The sequence below is a fragment of the Equus quagga genome, chromosome 13, assembly GCF_021613505.1.
Source record: "Equus quagga isolate Etosha38 chromosome 13, UCLA_HA_Equagga_1.0, whole genome shotgun sequence".
In the NCBI taxonomy this organism is placed as follows: domain Eukaryota; kingdom Metazoa; phylum Chordata; class Mammalia; order Perissodactyla; family Equidae; genus Equus; species Equus quagga.
The window spans coordinates 37,863,368-37,882,926 of NC_060279.1; the positions used below are offsets into that span (position 1 = coordinate 37,863,368).

Consider the following 19,559-nt stretch of genomic DNA (forward strand, 5'->3'; position numbering starts at 1 on the left):
TTTGTGGTTCTCTGTCGCAACTACCGACTTTGCTGTGATGAGGTGAAAACAGTCATAGAACAGATGTAACTGAATGAGCATGGCTGTGTTCCAAAAAAACCTTCATTTATGAACGACTGAAAGTTGAGTTTCATATAATTTTTATGTGTCACAAAGTAGTAGTATTCTTTTGCTTTTTTTTTCCGACCGTTTAAGAAAGATAGCACGGGGCTGGCCCTGGAGCCCATGGTTAAGTTCACGCGCTTCACTTTGGCGGCCCAGGGTTTCGCTGGTTCGGATCCCGGGCGTAGACATGGCACCGCTTGTCGGGCCATGCTGGGGCGGCGTCCCACATAGCACAACCAGAGGGATCTACAACTGGAATGTGCAACCATGTACTGGGGGCTATGAGGAGAAGAAGAAGAAAAAAAGAAGATTGGCAACAAACATTAGCTCAGGTGCAATCTGTAAAAAAAAGAAAAAAAACGTAAAAAGATAGCAGGATGGATTTGGCCCACAGGCTGTAGTTTGCCAACCCTGCTTTAAATGACCAGAGGCCACTCTGTCCCTCCCTTCCCTTTGAAGAGGACAGCTTCCTCAGCACTCTTTTCTATCAGAAGTTAGGATAATTAGTCCCTATCTCAGTTGTTTTAGTGTCAGCCCACAGGTAATTTATTTTCTCTCTCTTTTTTAAGAGAGAACAGGGGGCAATCATCATATAATGTCTATCTCTACTACTGTCTTGGGTCTTCCTCTCTCCGGCTCTCCATTTCTGTCTGCCCTGCCTTCTCTCTGCCTCTAAATGATAATAATAATAACAACAATAATAATAGCATTTATTAAGTACCTAATCTGTGCCAAGTACAACGTTAGTTGCATCCATACGCCATCACCAAGTCTCTCAACATCTTTAAGGGTAGGTATTATCATTCCCATTTTACAGATGATTCTAAAACTGAAAAACATTAAGCAAGTTCCTAAGGTCATGAGGTTGTGAAGGCGGCAGAGCTAGCAAATCTGACAGACCTCAAAGCCACTATAAGATCCTAAAGAAAGTATGGTCTCAGAGTTTTGAATAACAGATGTCTCTGTATTAAAATATTATATGCTCCCATCTCAGTGCCCAGTAGATTGTCTAACAAATCTCCGATGACTGGTGTCATAGGTGGAGGTTGCACACTCAGAGGAGGAGGCAGGAGACACTGATAGTCTGTGTTGGTGGGAAAACCATCTGATCAACAGGCAGGAAGATAAATCAAAGGACTTCTTAGAGCCCCTTCTTGCTTTCCTCCCCTGCCCCCATCTCGAGCGTCTGATCCCAGACCTATTTCAAATCTCCTATCTCTCTGTTCAGCGGAAGCAGTGATGTGACATGATGTGATCTCATTCGGGAGCTAAATAAAGCCATTGTGTGAGACCCAGCACTGGCTGCTCCCTTGCACTGTTTCCTGAGCTCAGGAGGCTGAGGATATGGGAGGGGGGAGCTGGGAGAGAGCTAATGAGAGGAGAAGCAAAGAGGAGAACACAACCCATGGGGGCCCCAGCTTGAATTTCCGAAAAAACGGAGGAGGGAATCTTTCTGGGAGGGGGTTGAGGAAGCCTTGCTAAACCTCACCTCTTTGAAGGATAGAATAAAAATTATTGACGTTACAGCATGGAGGGGTGGAGTTTAGGAAAGCTTTCTGAGAAATGGAATGAAGATCTGAGGGAGAAGGAGCCCAGTGGATTCCATTTTCACAGAGGGCAGACACCATGAATGAAATGACAGAGATGGTGGGAAAAGGGTAGATCTTTGAGAAGAGGCCAGATTCTAGTTGGTCTGAGCTGGAGGAAGAAGAGGGAAGATCTCAGAACATAAAGATCTCAGGATCAGAAATGTCTACCAGGCCCGAGTAGCAGGGTACCCTCTCCAGCAAGTGGCCCCTCCAGGGCTGGAGGGAAAGAAAAGGGCTGAACTTCACTGCAGTCCTTTCGTCTTGCCCAGTCGGCACTGCAGGCAGGACTGGGGCAGGGAGAGCAGAGAGAAGCTGGCTACAGGGGGTGTAGCTCAAGCAGTCTTTCCTCTTTCGTGAGGTCACCGAATGCCAGAGCACACAAGATCCGCGCAGTGCCCCCTCTGTGCCCCTCAATTTCTGTCCTGTTCCCGGTCCCTGTCTCTCTTTTCCCAGTGAGCACCTCCAGTTCCTATTCCTCCCTCCACCACTGCTTCTCACAATACTTGTTGTCAGTATTCCCCCCGCCCCCCCAAATCTCAGCTTTGGAGACCACCGGTTGGCAGGAATGCTCTGGCCCTCGGGCTCTGTCCTGCTCCCTGCAGATCTGCCTATCCCATTTATAGACAGCACATCAGATGGCACGAGGCCCAAGTTTGTAGACCAGGGGAGAGAAGGTCTCTCTTGGTGGCTGGCTGAGGAGTCCCTTCTATGTTGCTTTCAGATGTGATGAGCATGGACCGGCACAGGGCCTGGGCTGGTTTCCCAGGCCTCTCCTTTTCTATCCTTAGACCCACCCGACAGAGCAGCAGAATGCCGTCTGCAGAGGCCTGAGCACTTGTCTCCCTCCTTCCCTGAGGTGGACAGGCATGTGGTCAACACGGGCTCAAGTGGCTTCTCAGTAGTCCTGAGTGGGGTGGGGGCAGTGGACAGGTTGCCATGAGAGAGGGTAAAATAGATTGAAGGAGCAACTTTCCAACAACCTGCACTCTCCTGTGTGGGGAGAGTAATAATACAGAAAGCCTTGGAGGAGGCAGGATTCTGGCTCACTGCTTCCTGGTCCTCCTGAGAACTCCCAACATCTCACTAGCTGGGTGGTCCCTGGAGAAGGGGAGCCTGGGAGACTCATCCTAGCAGAAGGTCCAGAGAGACAGGGCCTAGGAATGAGGTATAGAGGGGTATGCAGTAATGTTAGTCCCCTTCCTGCCCCTCCAGCACCTTGATACTCTGGTATGTGGTACTTCTTTCTGGAATGGGGCTTATCATTTTCAACTTTAAGAGCACCTGAGGGTTCTTAACTCTGAGACACGCTGAGGCAAGCCCTAATGGCAGCGGGGGGTGTTGGGCAGTGACGACAACGCCCCCTTGGAGGAGAGAGAAGGAACTGCGATGTGGCTGAGGTTGGGAGCTCTTCTCTCTGCTTCCCGGGGAGAGGTCATAAGCACTTTCTTAACTCCCCATATGACCAGAGTTCTAGAGGGAAGAAATCACAATATTTTCTCATTCCTAAACCTTTTCTCTCTCTTGCTTTATCTGCCTAGCCTCCTCCCTCTCTAACTTGGCCAAATCCCAACCACTCCACCCCTCCAGGCCCATCTCAAAGGTTTTCTACTTCCTTCTATTTCCCTTTTTTGAGTCTCCAACTGGTTATATGCACTCATTCCTTTGGTAGCACAAGGCCTTTTGTTGAAACTTGGCTTGTCGCCTTTGGCATACTCTGGCCAGTCAGTCATTTGTGTTTTGTGCTTTTGTCTGTGTGCACATATGCATGCGTGCACACACACACACACTCACTAGACTATGAATTCCTCGAGGACAGACACAATATCTATTTCTCTTTGCTTGGCTTGGCTTTCTGCCACATAGATGCTCCGTAAATGGAATAATAATGAGTGAGTGAGGGCGTCATTAGGTACTGGTAAGAACACTGGACTAGAAGTCAGAAAACCCAACTTCTAGACTTGGCTCTGCACTCCATTTCCAGTGTGATCCTGAGCCAGCCATTCTCGAATTCAGTGCCTCAGGAAAGGGAGGGGTAACTAGATACTCTAGGCCCTGCTGACTGTGACATCTTTCTAGTTCCACGTGTCTAGAGTTCTAGAACCCTGCTCATCCTTCTCTGTCTTCTTGACTCAGACTGGCCTGTGTGTGCCTCCCATGAACAGAGACGTCCCAGAGGTGTTCCTCACAGGTGGAGAGCCGGTACCCCAAGGCCACACTCGCCGCTGCCTGTCTGTGGTGGAGTCCAGAGAGCAGCTGGAGGAAGAGGAGGAGGAAGAGGGAAAAAAGGAGGGAGATGGCTTCCATGCTGTGCCCCTCCGAAGGTCGGGGGCTTTCCGTGCCCATAGCCACAACTATGACCCCTTCAAAAGACATAGTTGGGGGCCAGGCAGGGAGCTCCAGGATCCACTGAGCAGGTAAACCGCCAGGGGACCTCCTGTCCCTCCTTCCCTCAAGTCCTAGACCCAGGAGAAAGTGGTTGGAAAGGAATGACAGGAATTGAAGAGACCTGGTCCCCTAGGTCTCTTCCCCAGAGAATCAGAACGCAGGCCTATTGTGGGCCCTTGGGGATGATGGACCCTACCTTTTAAAATGTGGCTCTCCCTAGTGGTCCTAGCACCTTCTTTCTACCTTGTCTCCAGGGCAGGCGGGGGTCAGAGTGGAGGGGGTAAGGTATGGAGTTGGGGTGAGTATCAGGACGCTTGGTCTTATTGCCTCCATCTCCAACTGGGTTTCATAGAGTCATACAAAGGTGCCAGAGCTGGAAGGGACTCAGGGATCACACGGCCCAATCTCATTCTACAGGTGAAGAAACTGAGGCCCAGAGAACTTTGGGAGATTTCTTGAAAGACGTGGTCCCAGGGTTGGAGCATTGAACCTGCCCCTTTCCCAAATTGCTGCCTACCTGCTGGGTCCAGCCTGAGGCAGACCCAAGATGTTTTGGACCTCATAGTATGGCCCTGCAATGGGGGAATAGCTCTTCTTGCTCAGAGGCCTGCTTACGCTCGGCAGACCGGAAGAGAGGGACCCATCTCTTCCCCCGTCTCCTGGAAAATCCCTGACCACTTCCCCAAAGACAGAGGAAGTCAGAAAGAGAAGGTCCAGGGGTCAGCATGAAGAGTTCAGTGTGATTGGTCATGTGAGGGCCTGCTAGTCATGGAAGGGCACTGTCTCCATGCTTTGGCAATGGTCCCCTTAGACGAGTTCCCTTGGCTCCGGTGAGTAGACGAACCTTCTCTACCTCCTGGGCAGAGCTGGCTGGACCGGGTGGAGAGAGAGGACCCTGCACCTTGTCCCTGAACTGGCTTGGGTGGGAACTCAGGTGAGAAGCCTTGCCTGGTGGGCTCATGGCACCTTCCTAAGAGCAGCTAGTCCAAGGCAGAGATGCCCTGGGTACCCCTTATGTGGTGCCAACTGTATCTCAGAGTCTTCCAGGTGCCACCTTTCATTATCAGGCATCACTTCTTGCCCTTTGGGTATAGACAGAAGGGAGCCCTGGGCACACCATTCAGCTGAGTGGGCCAAAGGTTGGCATCAGAAACCAGGCAAGGACTGAGAATCCAGCTTGCCCTTTCCCTCCCCCTGAATCCCAGCTTTCTTCTGGAGGGCAGTACTGTCCTTTGACCAGCAGGGGTCACCCTTGCCTGCAGCCAGCTCTGCAGCTCTGCCAGAGCACAGCCGCAAAGGGAGGTTAGTTTGGGTTTGGGTTGAGCCTATGCCAACAGGAAGGGCTGGGCTGGGGGCAAGCAACAGGGCTGGGCTGAGGCGGTGTTCCTCCCTGTGCCCGTCACTGGCCACTGGATACAGAGGGCAGTGGTGGCAATGTGTGTTTCAGGAGCAAACTGCAGGCATCGGGATGCACGAGCCCCCAGGAGGCCCCCTTATTGCAGAGCCAAGACGAACTGGACACCTTTCTGGAACTGCGGCACCAAGGTGGCCGATCCTCCCACGTGGTATGGACAGACTAATCCCGGTGGAGGCCACCGACTTCCTCCCCCTCTCCTGCCCCCTTGCCTGTCCAGCTGCCACTCTGTGCCTCTTCTGTTCTGCCAGCTGCTGGGTCTCTTTCTGTACGCAGGCATCACTGACTCCATCTGACTGAAGCGGAATCTGTTGTCTATACCCCACCCCTCTGTCTGCTTCCCCTGGTCTGTCTGCTCTGTCCCCCACTCTTGGTATCCCACCTCTGTCTCTTTCTCTAAGACTCTCTGTTCCTTCCTTTCCATGTCTGTGTCTCTGTATTGATGTGGGTATCTCTGTTTCTCTCTCATTCAAAGTCCCCTGTTCCCCTAGTTATTATAACCACTTCTTTCTGTAGACCCCACGTTTCTCAGAATTGGAGCTGAAATTATTTGTGGGATGAAACTAGGCATCTGGTACCTTGAAAGACAATAGTTCTCTAACAAGATAATCGTGGGATTATCAAATGAGAAAGGATAGAGAGATTGCCCAGCCTTCTGGCTTAAGGACACATAAAACTGGGGGGATCTCAAGTCAGGACCTAGGGACTACTGAGGATATGAGGGCATTAGAGACACCACTAGATCTACTAGCTAAGAGTCCTGAGTGCACAGAAATGTCTCAAGCCTGGTGACTAAAGGTTGCCTCCCTTCCTGCTCATCCTCTAGCTGGCGAGGGTTACCCACCCCCGCCTCGTCGTTCAAGTGCCTGTGGTTTGGGAGAGACGCTGACAGCAAGGGGCTGTTACAGCCTGTCAGGGAGACAGCAAGCCCCGTCTGATTCCATCGCCCCCTTTTCTCCATCAAGATCTCTGCCTGTCTTCCCTCACCCCCATGTCAATGTGATATGGTAGAAAGAACAGGATTTAGGAGTCAAACTGACTCTAAATCCTTCATTTACCAGCTGAACAATTTATTTCATCTTTCTGAAAATCAGGATAATAAAAACAATCTTTTAAAGTTGTGATTATTAGATGGTAAAAGGTGTTAAAGTGCCCAGTACAGGCGCTGGCACCCAGGAGGAGCGTGAGAAATAGCACTTCTTTTTCCTCTTCTCTCCAGCATTCCTTCATACTTCTTTCCCTCTCTTCCACCTTTCTCTTCTCCCCACTTTCCCTTTCTTGGTATTATACGTGCTCTTCTTTCCCTCTTTTCCCTAGTGCTTTTTTCTCTTTTTATGCCTTCCTGCTTTGATTCCTCTCCTCTTTCCACCCAATATTTAAGCAATCCCCTTAAATTCCTCCTTGTCTATATGTTGGAGGTTTTTTGGTTCTTCCTGCAGTAACGTGTAACGCGTAAGTTCTCCACCAAAGTCCACAGAACAGAAGTCTGAGACTCTTTAAACTAGACTGGGTCTTGGGGACTGATGGTCCATGAGCCAAGTCTAGTTCCAAAATTTATTTTGTTTGGCCAGCATGGTGCTTAGATTTTTTAAAATTCAGATGTCCTTAAATGGGGCCTGTTCACTCCACTTTGCCAGAGTTGCTAATACCCTCTGATGTATTTTGTTCCCTTTGTCTTTTAAACATAATATTTAAAAATGAATGCCCAGGGCTGGCCGATGGTGTAGTAGTTAAGTTCAGCGAGCTCCACTTTGGGGGCCCAGGTTCACAGGTTCAGATCCCGGGTGGGGACCTACACACTGCTCATCAAGCCATGCTGTGGCAGCGACCCACGTACAAAATAGAGGAAGATTGGCACAGATGTTAGCTCAGGGCTAATCTTCCTCAAGCAAAAGAAAGAATGCCCAGTAAATCAACCACCCATCTCAAGAACTAGAACATTACCAATACACTTATCTTTGCCTATGTCTTCTTCTCTTCACTTATTCTCTTGCCTTCCTACCAGAGATAATCACTATCTTGAACTTTCTTTATCATTCACTTATATTTTTTATAGTTTTAACACAAATATATGTATTACCTAATAATATATTATTTCTTTTATTTATTTCTGAGTTTAAAAACAATGATGTTATGTTGTACAAAATTTTCTGTAACTTACATTTTCATTCAACATTCTGTTTCTAATTTTTACCCATTTGTTGCAAATAGTTATAGTTTATTTTCATTCCATTCTTCTGTTGATGGACATTTGGGTAATATCCATTCTTTGCTATTATGAAGAATTGTCACTATGAATATCCCTTTATCCATCTTCTGCTGCACATTCACAGGAATTTCTCCAGGGTATATACTTTGGAGTGGAATTGTTGGGTCGTAGAGTATGCAGATGTTCATTTTACAAGATAATGACGAATTGTTCCCACTCCCATCAGCAGTATATAAATATGAGTTCCCATTGATCCACGTCCTTTTCAACATTTGGAGTCATCAGACTTAATTTTGCCAATCTGGCGGTTATAAATCTCATTGTGGTCTTAATTTGAATTATCCTATTACAAATGCAATTGAGCGTATTTTCATATGTGTGCTGGTCATTTGTGTTTCCTCTTCTGTGAAATTCTTCTTCATGTCTTTTTTTTTTTTTTTGAGGAAGATTAGCCCTGACCTAACTACTGCCAATCCTCCTCTTTTTCTGAGGAAGACTGGCCCTGAGCTAACATCTGTGCCCATCTTCCTCTACTTTCTATGTGTGATGCCTACAACAGCCTGTCTGCCAAGCAGTGCCATGTCGACACCCGCGATCCAGACTGGTGAACCGGGGCTGCTGAGAAGCAGAACATGCAAACTTAACCACTGCGCCACCGGGCCAGCCCCGCCTCTTCATGTCTTTTGCCCATTTTTCTGTTGGGTTCTTTGAGGGTTTTTCCTTTATTGTTTTGAATGCATTCTTTGTATATTCTGAATACTAATCATTTGTTGTTATATGTGCTGCAGTGATCTTTTCTCAAAGATGGAGAAATGTGGTTTGTCTTTTCCCTCTCCTATGGTGTCTTTAAATAGACTTTCTTAATTTTTAAAAAAATGAACATATTTATTGAAGTATAACATACATACAAAACATGCATTAAAAAAACTTTGAGGGCCTGGCCTGGTGGCACAGCGGTTAAGTTCACATGCTCCACTTTGGCGGCCTGGGGTTCACCAGTTCAGATCCTGGGTGCAGACCTACACACCACTTGTCAAGCCATGCTGTGGCAAGCATCCCACATATAAAATAGAAGAAGATGGGCACAGATGTTAGCTTAGGGCCAGTCTTCCTCAGCAAAAAAGAGGAGGATTGACAGCAGATGTTAGCTCAGGACTAATCTTCCTCAAAAAACAACAACAAAACACTTTGAAGGCCAGCCCTGTGGCCTAGTGGTTAAGTTTGTCATGCTCCACTTCGGTGGCCTGGGTTCGGTTCCTGGGTGTGGACCTACACCATTCGTCAAGCTGTGCTGTGGAAGTGACCCACATACAAAATAGAGGAACAGGGGCCAGCCCCATGGCTGAGTGGTTAAGTTTGCACACTCCACTTCAGTGGCCCAAGGTTTCACCAGTTTGGATCCTGGGTGCAGACATGGCACCGTTCATCAGGCCATGCTGAGGTGGGGTCCCACGTAGCACAACCAGAGGCACTCACAACTAGAATATACAACTATGTACTAGGGGGCTTGGGGAAGAAAACAAAAACAAAAACAAACAAAATAGAGGAAGACTGGCACAGATGTTAGCTCAGGGCAATCTTCTTCAAACAAAAAAGAGGAACATTGGCAACAGATGTCAACTCAGGGCAATCTTCCTCAGCAAAAAAAAACCAAAACAAAAAACGAACTTTGAGATTTTTATTGGAGTTGCATTGAATCTAAAGATTAATTTAGAGAGAGTTGACATCTTTATAATATTGCTTATTCCTATCCATGAAAATAGTATACCTCTCCATTTAATGTCTTTTAATAAAGTTTTATTATTTTTGCCATACAGATCTTAGATTAGATGTATATATTAGATTTATTCTTAGATATGGTATACTGCTTTTGTCAAGTTTTTAATTTCAGCCATTCTGGTGAGTGTCTTAGAGGTATCTCATTCTGGGTTTTTTTTTTTTTTTAAAGATTTTATTTTTTTCCTTTTTCTCCCCAAAGCCCCCCGGTACGGGATTGTATATTCTCGTTGTGGGTCCTTCTAGTTGTGGTATGTGGGACGCTGCCTCAGCATGGTTTGATGAGCAGTGCCATGTCCACACCCAGGATTCGAACCAACGAAACACTGGGCCGCCTACAGCGGAGTGCGGGAACTTAACCACTCGGCCACGGGGCCAGCCCCTCATTCTGGTTTTAATTTGCATGTCCCTGTTGAAAAGTTTTGTTGGGTACCTTTTCGTATTCTCTCTCTCTTTTTTTTTTAAAGATTGGCACCTGAGCTAACATCTGTTGCCAATCTTCTTTTTTTTCTTCTTCTTCTTCTCCCCAAAGCCCCCCAGTACATAGTTGTATATTCTAGTTGTAGGTCCTTCTTGCTGTGCTGTGTGGGATGCCTCCTCAGCATGGCCTGACAAGTGGTGCCATGTCCAAGCCGGGATCCAAACCGGCAAAACCCTAGGCTGCCGAAACAGAGCATGCGAACTTAACCACTCAGCCATGGGACCAGCCCCCGTTTTCATATTCATATTGGCCATCCGAATATCTTCTTTTGTGAAATGTCTGTCTAAGACTCTTACTCAGTTTTTAAAACAGCTTGTCTTTTTCTTATTGATTGGTGAGGTTCTTTATATATTCTGGATTTAAGTCTTTTTGTCAGATATATGTATTGTGCATATTTTCTCCCAGTCTTGGACTTGCCTTTTTATTTTAACAATGTATTTAATAAGCATGAGTTTTTAATTTAGATGAAGCCCAATTCATCACATTTTTAATGGTTAGTGCTTTTGATCATGTTTGAGAAATCTTGCCTACCCCAAGAATGTGGAGACTTTTCTCTGAAGTTTTGTTCTAGAAGCTTTATAGTTTGAGCTTTCATGTTTAGGTCTATGAGTTATCTAGATTCTTGTGCATGGTAGAAATCAAGGTTTTGTGGTTTTTTCCCCCATGTAGATATCCAGCTGCTCCCTTAAAAAACCTGACTTTCCCTATTGAATTGCTGTGGTACCTTTGTTGAAAATCAAGTGACTGTATTTGTGTGAGTTTATTTCTGGGCCCTGTTCTCTGTTCCATTGATCTACTTGTCTATCCTTATGCCAATACTACATTGTCTTCATTAATGTAGCTTTATTGTAAGTCTTAAGAATGTAGTAGTGTAAGTCCTCCAACTTTATTATTTTTCTTTAAGATTATCTTGGCTATTCTAGGTCCTTTACATTTTCATGTGAATTTTGGAATCAGCTTATCAATTCTAAAAATCAAAAACTCCTGCTGGATTTTGATTGAGATTGTATTGAATTCAAAGATTAATTCAGGATGAATTGACGTCTTTCTAATCTTGAATCTTCCTATCCATGAAAAATAATATCTCTCGCTATTTAGTTAAGTTTTCTAAAAGGAAAATACGTCTTTTAATAAAATATTAGGGGCCAACCCTGGTGGCCTAGTCATTCCGTGTGCTTCACTTCAGCAGCCCATGTTCAGTTCCTGGGCACAGACCTACACCATTCGTCTGTCAGTGGCCATGCTGTGGTGGTGGCTTACATACAAAAAGAGGAAGATTGGCATCAGATGTTAGCTCAGGGCGAATCTTCCTCAGCAGAAACAAACAAAAAATAAAGTGTTAGTTTTCCTTATACAGGTCTTGTCAATCTATTAGATTTATTTCTAGGTATCTTATAGTTTTTGTTGCTATTATAAATGCTTTCTTATATTATAATTACAGTTTATAATTATTTTTGGTTTATAGAAATGGAATTGAATTAATCCTTGTATAGTGATCTTATAGTCATTCATCTTACTAAGTGTTTTTTTAGTTTTAACAATTTGTGGATTTTTTTCTTTTCTAATTAGACAATTAAATCAACCTTAAATGAGCTTTGTTTCTTCTTTTCCAATATTTATTCCTTTCCTTTCTTTTTCTTGCCCTACTATGCTTGCTAGGGCTCTATTGCATGTTGAACAGAAATGGTGATAATGGGTATCTTTGTCTTGTTTCTGATTTTAGAGGGAGTACATCTTATGTTTCACTATTGAAATTGACTTTTGGATGTAAGTTTTTGAAAGATCCTCTTTATCAGGTTAGGGACAATTTCCTCTATCCCTAATTGCCAAGGTTTTAGTTTTACAATAGGTGGGTGTTGAATTTTATTCTATGCTTTTCTGTTTTTACTGAGATGGTTCCGGTTTTTCTCCTTTGATATGATATTGAGGTAAATTACATTTAAAGATTTTTCTCATGTTAAACCACCCTTGTTTTCTTAGGATAAATCAACTTCGTCATGCTGCTGCTGGATTTCACTTATGGTATCAATTATCTATTGCTGCAGATTGGCAACAGGTGTTAGCTCAGAGCTAATCTTCCTCAGGGGAAAAAAAATGGGCATGGCTGTGTTCCAATAAAATTTTTAAAAATTAAAAAATTAAATGAAAAAATTTTTAAAAAGAATCAAGGTTATACTTGCCTTATAGAAGGAGTTTTCAGTGATCTATTCCTTGAAAGATCTGTTCCTTGCCTATAAAACTGTTTTGGCCTGCTGTGTTTTATTCTGTTTATAGAAAGATTAATTACTGATTCCGTTTCTTTAATAGGACAACTCAGACTTTCTATTTCTTCTAGATTCAGTTTTGGTAAGTTATATATATATTTTTAAAGAATTTGTCTATTTTGTTTGCATTTTCAAAATTCTTGGCATTAAGTTGTAGGTAGTATTCTCTTATCTTTCTAATCACTGCTCTTTCTGTAGTTAGGTCTACTTTTTCATTCTACTTTTATTTGTGCCTTCTCTCTCTTCATCACTCTTATCAAAGGTTTGTCTATTTGCCTATTCTTAAAAAACAACTCTTGGTTTTATTGATCCTACTTTATGTTTACTACTTAATTGACTTCTGTTTTTTTATCTTTATTGTATCCTTCTTTCTGTTTTCTTTGGATTTTTTCTGTGGTTCTTTTCCTAACCTTTTAAGTTAACGTAACTCATTAATTTTCAGCTTTTTAAATTTTTCAATATAAACATTTTAAGGCTACAAATTACCCTTGAAATACTGCTTTGGCCATCTCTCACAGGTTTTGTTCTGTAGTATTTTCATTATTGTTATTATAAAGTATGTTTACATTTCCATTATAATTTCTTCTTTGACCAGAAAGTTTATTTAGAATGGTGTTTTAAAATTTCTAAATCTATAAAGATTTTTTTAAAACTTAAAAAATTTTTGAAATAAAACATACATACAGAAAAGTATATAAAACTTACATGAACAAGGTAACGCATAATTAGGAAGCAAACAGCTGTGTAACCACCCCAGGTAAGAAAAAGTGTCTGAGGCCGGCCTGGTGGCACAGCGGTTAAGTGCACACATTACGCTTCAGTGACCCCAGGGTTCGCCGGTTCGGATCCCAGGTGTGGACATGGCACCACTTGACATGCCATGCTATGGTAGGCATCCCACATATAAAGCAGAGGAAGATGGGCACAGATGTTAGCTCAGGGACAGTCTTCCTCAGTGAAAAGAGGAGGATTGGCAGCAGTTAGCTCAGGGCTAATCTTCCTCAAAAGAAGAAAAAAGAAAAAGTGTCATCAAAACCCAGAAGCCCCTGTGTCCCTCCACATTGAGAACCTTCTCTCTCCTGGCAGAGATGATCATTTTCTTGACTTTTGAGATCAATTTTCCTCATAGATTTACCATTTTTGTATGCATCTCTAAACAATATCAATGAGTTTTGCTTGTTTTAAACTTTATATGAATGTAATCCTACAGTATATACATCTTTTGTGTCTTGATTCTTTGACTCAACATTGTGTTTGTGAGATTTATCCATATTGTTGGGTAAGCTGTGGTTTGTTCATTTTTACTTTTGAATAGTATTTTGATATATAAATCTATCACAGATTCTTTATCTAGTCTATTGGAAAGGAACTTCTGGATTGTTTCCTATGATCTCTATGATACAGATTATTTGAAGTGTGTTAAAATTTGCCTTATGGCCTGTATGTAGCCGGTTTTTATAATGCTTCATGTAGGCTTCAGAAAAATGTATTTTCTGGCGCCGGCCCCGTGGCCAAGTGGTTGAGTTCGCGCTCCACTTAGGCAGCCCAGGGTTTCACTGGTTCAGATCCCGGGCACAGACATGGCACTGCTCATCAGGCCATGCTGAGGCGGCGTCCCACATGCCACAACTAGAGGGACTCACAACTAAAAATATACAACTGTGTACCAGGGGGCTTTGGAGAGAAAAAGGAAAAAAAAATTATTTTCTAATGGTTGGCTGTGTGGTTTATGAATATTTCTATTCCCTATTGTATTAAACCCAGATTGCCTCATTTCTTTTTTCATTACCTGCCTGGCCTCTATAGCTTGAGTTTGTCATCTCTGGAAACTATTCAGGGTAAATCTTTTCTAAGATATTTTCTATATTAAGGAAGTCTGGGCTTGAATTGCAGTAGTGATGAATGCTAAATAGCAGGAATAACTTCCCAGCTACTTCAAATGGAATATCCCAGATATGGGTACTGGAGAGGGGTGGAAGGCCTGAAGGCCTTGAGGGGGCCACACTGTGGGAAAAGTGAAGAGCGTGGGTGGAAGACGGATGAGGCCTGGCCTTTGTGTGAGGATTCTTGACATGATTCTAGGGTCAGGGTTCCTGTCGTCCATCTGCTGGCCCTTTGGACCACCCAGCCACTGGCATGCTTTCCAAGTCTGTATCCATGAGTGGCATCAATTGCTTCTTGGGCTGCTCAGATCCAGCTGGTGAGTAAAAGTGGGGAGCAAAGCAGTGATGCCCCTTCCCCTTTCTGTCTCGCCACCACTCCTCCGAGCCAGCTGTTTAGGGTCCAGAGGTCCTGGATTATGTTTAACCACACACTCTTGGAAACCCAAAAATGCCTTTATTCACATGAGAGATCTGAATTCAGACCTTTGGCATTCTGAGACTCTCCTTTCCAATGAAGGAGGACATAGGACAGAGTGAGGCTCTCCAGCTTCCCCTGTCACCAGAGATGGAGGACAGTTACCCGCAATGTACCTTGTTGTCAAGATGAGGCATTGGGAGCTCAGTGTGAAACTTCTGCCCTCCCCACTCACCAGAAACAGAACGGAGACATCCATGCCTAGCCCCTCGTCTCCACATAACCCTGGTGCTCAGTTCCCTGGCTCCTAAATTCTTCAGTTCTGCTCAGCTCAGACCCCGCCCTCCCTCCCTATTCCCCCGAGCCCGCCCTCAGGAATGGCGTCACATGCACCTGCAGCTTGGGAACCTGATCCAGGTGGAACGGGTGGGGGAGGCAGCCCTGAGCACCTTTGTCTGGCTTTAGCTGGACACTTCCCGTCTCCTTTTGTCTTGGCAGGGAATTTATCCCAGTCGTCTGCCGCTGACCTCAGCCAAAGGTGAGTTTGGGGGACTCGGAGCCCTTCAAAGGCCCAGATTAGGGAGGGGCAAGGGGACTGGGCCCTGGATTTCGTAGCCCCAAGGGTCTCTGCTTCCTGAAACATTGCTCCGGTTAACATTTCTGATCAAAGACCTCCAAATATCCTTCTCTCTGAGCTGCATAGAATTTACCCTCTTCTCATTGGCCAGGGAAGGCTCAGAAGGTTCCCAGGAGCTCCATGGGATGCGGAAGAAATTAGGGAAAGAAAAGGAGTATCTAGACCCCAGGGTGTCAATTGAATAAAAGAGAATGGGAGTTGCTTGCTGTTGTCAGTGCCACAAAGGTGAGCTCTGGGACAGTCTTCCGGAGAGACAGTGACAAAGGATCATGGATCAGCTTGGATGGCTCAGATAACTGGCCAATGGGGAGTGGCTCTAAGGAGAGCTGGGCAAGAACTGTAGAGCCCCGAGGGGTGAGGGCAGGGGCTGGAGGCATAGTTCAGGAATCAGGATGGAGGCTGGGAGATTTCAATAACTACGTAAATAAGCATGCAAAATCAGCACCTGTTTATTTGGCTCCTATAGCCAGGCCTGATTGGAGTGGGTCAGCCCTCTAAGACAGTGTGGGTGTGTGAGCTAGTAATGGGCCCTTTAAGATATCAAGCTCTGATTTGTGGTCCTGAAAATCTCTAGCTGACACATCCTCCTGGCTCTGGGTTTGGGATTAGCTCATGGGATGGGGCTGATGAAATCCCAGGAAATTCAGTCCTTATTGGCTTTAGGCCCAGAGGCCCTTTCCAAACAGCAGAGAGGGTCGTACACAGGGTTCTTGTTTTGCGAGGGGAAAATGCCCCACTGGAGAGCCCCCACCCCATATCACTTCCGTTGGGGAGCAGCATGAGAGGAGGAGACTGGGCCTGGATTAGGTAGGAAGGGGAAGTCTGTATTTATCTGGGAGGAGCCTGCAGTTTTCCTCATAAACAGTGGGTCCTGGGAAACTGTAGTGTCCACATCCAGGAAGTCCTAGGAGGTGTGTGTGGGAGTGTCTTTCTTTCCGGCTCCTTCCTCTTTCTTCCTCACCCTTTCTCTGAGTCTTCCCTCTTGTATCTCCATTCTCTATCTCCTGGTCATGGGACCTTCATCTACCATCTCTCTGTGAGTATGTTGTTTTTCTTTTCCAGCTCTGCCTCCATCTCTTCACCTTTTCTTTTTCTTTCTGCAGCTGTAGCCAACTGGAAGGGGGCTCGGGAACCTGGGCAGGCTCCTCCCTGCGACGGACCCTCAGCTTCCTCTTGGGCATGACCGGGAAGGCCAAGGTAAGAGTCAGCCAGGGAAGCAGGAGGCCTGAGACCCACTGCCCTCCCCGCTTCTCCTCCTCCTCACCCCACTACTTGCGCCCCTCCCCCTCTTCCCTAGACAGAGACTCAGGGCAGTGGTTCAAGTTTTAGGGGAACACATGTTCTCTCTCCCAGCCTCCCTCCCTATATCCCTGTAAATCACCTTTCCTCTGCTTTCCCCATGCTCCAGCTTAGCAGCCAGCTGTAGACAGCTGGAAGAGAGGAGCCTCAGAAGCTGAGGAGTGGCCTGGCCCTCCTGCTCCTTAGGCCTCACATAGCTAAGAGGTGGGCAGCAGAAATCTTAACCATTGGACATTATAATGATAATAATTACAGCAATACTTTTTACTTCTTCAGAGAATATTAGAGTTTGCAAAGTGCTTTTACACTCATAATTTTATGGGTGGATACAGCAGCTGAAGCAGTTGAAATTAGACCACAGGCAGAGTGGAAGCCAGGAAAGTATATGATTATGGAAGCACATGCACGCCATACGTGTGGGGCCATGTGCAGCTCTGACCTCAGGAAGGTGAAGGCACATTTCTTTCTTCCGTATTACCAACCCCTGGGCTCTGGTGAAACTGGGAGCTCTGCCTGCTGCTTGAATTCATTTCCACTTTCTTCATTTACTGGCAGAATGAGCCACCCCTCTTTTGCTCTCATGGCCTTCCCAAGTATGCATGTACTTTCCAAGCCAGGGCAGCTTCTGAGCATTGAGAGAAACCCCAGAGAAGACATCATCATATTCACCTTGAAAAACCATGGGATTCTCACTAAGTAAGGTTGCCTGGGCACCTCCCGGCCCCACCCACAGTGCCAGGGCTCTCTTCTCTGCCAGCCTTTGAGCCAGGATTCCCCTTCCTCTGGGTGGGCAGAGATGAAACCAGCTGGTTAGCACCTTCTCACCCAGGTCAAGAGCAGCTGGAGACTCTTAAAGGCGGGGCGGGGTGGGGGGGGGGTGCAGGTGGCCCAGTGAGGCTTCTTCTCTCCCGTGGGGAACAGAGCTCTTTAGAGAACAAATACCAAGACCTCGGGTCTGAGTCCCATCTCCCCACAGGGTCTCTCAATTCAGGGTAGGTGAGCCTGTTGGCGGAATCACCCTCTTTTCCTACAGTGGGAATGGTAGGAGAAGCTGGTACTGCCCAGGGGAGCCATCCAGATCCCACTTGGTCTGAATTTTCCCACCCTTGGCCTAATGGTTTGGTGAGGGGTTGACTAACCGGGTGAAAGAGAATGTGAAGTCCAGATAGGCAGAAGGAAAGAGCCAGAGTAAGTCAGGATATTGTCCCACTTGGCCATTCCTCACCAGGGTCTCTGGTCCTGTCCTCCTGCTTCCCTCTCCATCATCTTCTGGTCCATCTTCCTTACACCCCCATGAATGTGTGTACCTGCCTCACTAAATCTCTTCTGCCCCCTCCTCCCAGCTCAGGATAAGGGCCATGAGCAGGTAAACATCAGGGGGTGGGGTTGGCAAGAAGCTCAGTCAAGCAGTGAGAGAAGGAAGTAGCTTATTCCTTCCTATTTGATTAGCATTGTAGAGTTGCCAAACACTTTTCCGGAGGTCATCTCATTTGATTCTTCTAACACCCTGGCAAAGATAAGTATTTTGTTTTAATCTCCATTTTATAGACAAGATTACTTAGAGGCTAAGCTACTTGCCCAAGATCCCACAGTTAGTAAGAGGTGGAGCGGAATTGCAAACCCAGAGCTTTGACTATATAATGTTGCCTCTGCCTCTGCCAGTAAACCTAACATAACAGTTTATCCCCCCTCTTCCCTTCTTCCACCATCTTTTTTTTTTTTTGAGGAAAATCAGCCCTGAGCTAACATCTGCTGCCAATCCTCCTCTTTTTGCTGAGGAAGACTGGTGCTGACCTAACATCCATGCCTATCTTCCTCTGCTTTATACGTGGGATGCCTACCACAGCATAGCTTGCCAAGTGGTGCCATGTCCGCACCCGGGATCCGAACCGGCGAACCCCACACCGCGGAAGCGGAATGTGCGCACTTAACTGCTGCACCACCCGGCCAGCCCCTCACCATCTTCTGATGGATAGCCATTGGAGTCAATTATGCCTTAATCATGCCCTCCCAGAATACACAATGTCCAGAGTAATAAGAAAAACAAACTTCCTCTTGGGCACTGTAGTGCTTGGGCCCACATAGCCCCATAGCTCTATCTGTTCACCTGCTGGCCAAGACTCCAACAATGAGTTTCTTCCCTGGGGCCAACTCCCCACCCCTGAAATGTGGGGACACATTTGTCAAGTTAAATGAGCTAAAGAAGGTGGTGGCTACTTTTTGATTCTGGCAGAAATTAGAGTTGGCTTTTGTTTTCGTGTGTCTGAAAAAATAATTTCTGAAAATCTGGGAGGTATCACTGCCTAGGAGTGGAGGAGGGATGCGAGTGGTTTGGACGAAGGGCAGGGGATGCCAAGGAAAAGGGTTCATTTTCCAGAGGATACAGAAAATGGAATTTAAGTCAAGCTGCAGGCCTAGCTCACTAAAAGTCCAGGTGTTTTTAAAGGTAGAATGGTTTCCTTTACCCACCCCCCAGCCCTCTTCCTTGCTACTCATCCTAAGAGGAAGAAGAGGGCAGGGTCACCAACAGCAGATGGGATGGAAAAAACACTGAAGATGGGGGTGGGAGACAGAAAAGAGTTGGAGGGTTAGGTCCTCTTCTTTCATAGAGACCTTTTTCTTTCTTTAAAGATTTTATTTTTCCTTTTTCTCCCAGAGCCCCCTGGTACATAGTTGTGTATTTTTAGTTGTAGGTCCTTCTAGTTGTGGCATGTGGGATGCCGTCTCAGCATGGCTTGATGAGCGATGCCATGTCCACACCCAGGATTCGAATTGGTGAAACCCTGGGCCACCGAAGCGGAGCGTGTGAACTTGACCATTCAGCCACGGGGCTGGCCCCACATCAAGACCTTTTAAGTTGTCTTTGGGGACTGAGAGGTCCCTCAAAAAACCTAGGGGTTTAGGTCCCAGGTTTACTGGATACCCAGACTGGAGTTTGGCCCTTTAAGATTCCATCCTGGGAGAAAAGCTGAGGTCCCAGCCCATCCCTTGTCTCTGGACCCCCTAGGGGTGGAGCCATGAGGCCAGAATTCTGGTTTTTGGCTGTCTGCTTTTAAATTTAGTACATTCCTCAGTCTTGGCTGCCCACTGCGGGGAGGTAAG

At 45.9% G+C, this 19,559-nt stretch overlaps 1 protein-coding gene across 6 annotated transcripts in view; it reads left to right on the top strand.

The window, feature by feature from the left end:
• The window catches only part of ARHGEF2 (Rho/Rac guanine nucleotide exchange factor 2), a 48,907-nt gene that overhangs the window by 2,844 nt on the left and 26,504 nt on the right, over positions 1 to 19,559 (top strand). The window contains exons 2-7 of one of the 6 annotated variants that reach the window (XM_046682602.1): positions 3,828 to 4,108; positions 4,944 to 5,013; positions 5,527 to 5,644; positions 12,267 to 12,305; positions 15,020 to 15,059; positions 16,262 to 16,355. In XM_046682602.1, the coding sequence (XP_046538558.1) occupies positions 3,849 to 4,108; positions 4,944 to 5,013; positions 5,527 to 5,644; positions 12,267 to 12,305; positions 15,020 to 15,059; positions 16,262 to 16,355 (621 nt within the window). In that variant the 5' untranslated portion in view covers positions 3,828 to 3,848. Of the gene's footprint in view, positions 1 to 3,827; positions 4,109 to 4,943; positions 5,014 to 5,526; positions 5,645 to 12,266; positions 12,306 to 14,305; positions 14,424 to 15,019; positions 15,060 to 15,871; positions 15,966 to 16,051; positions 16,070 to 16,261; positions 16,356 to 19,559 lie in introns of those variants that run through there. The other 5 variants (XM_046682600.1, XM_046682601.1, XM_046682603.1 and 2 more) reach the window with 5 other exon arrangements.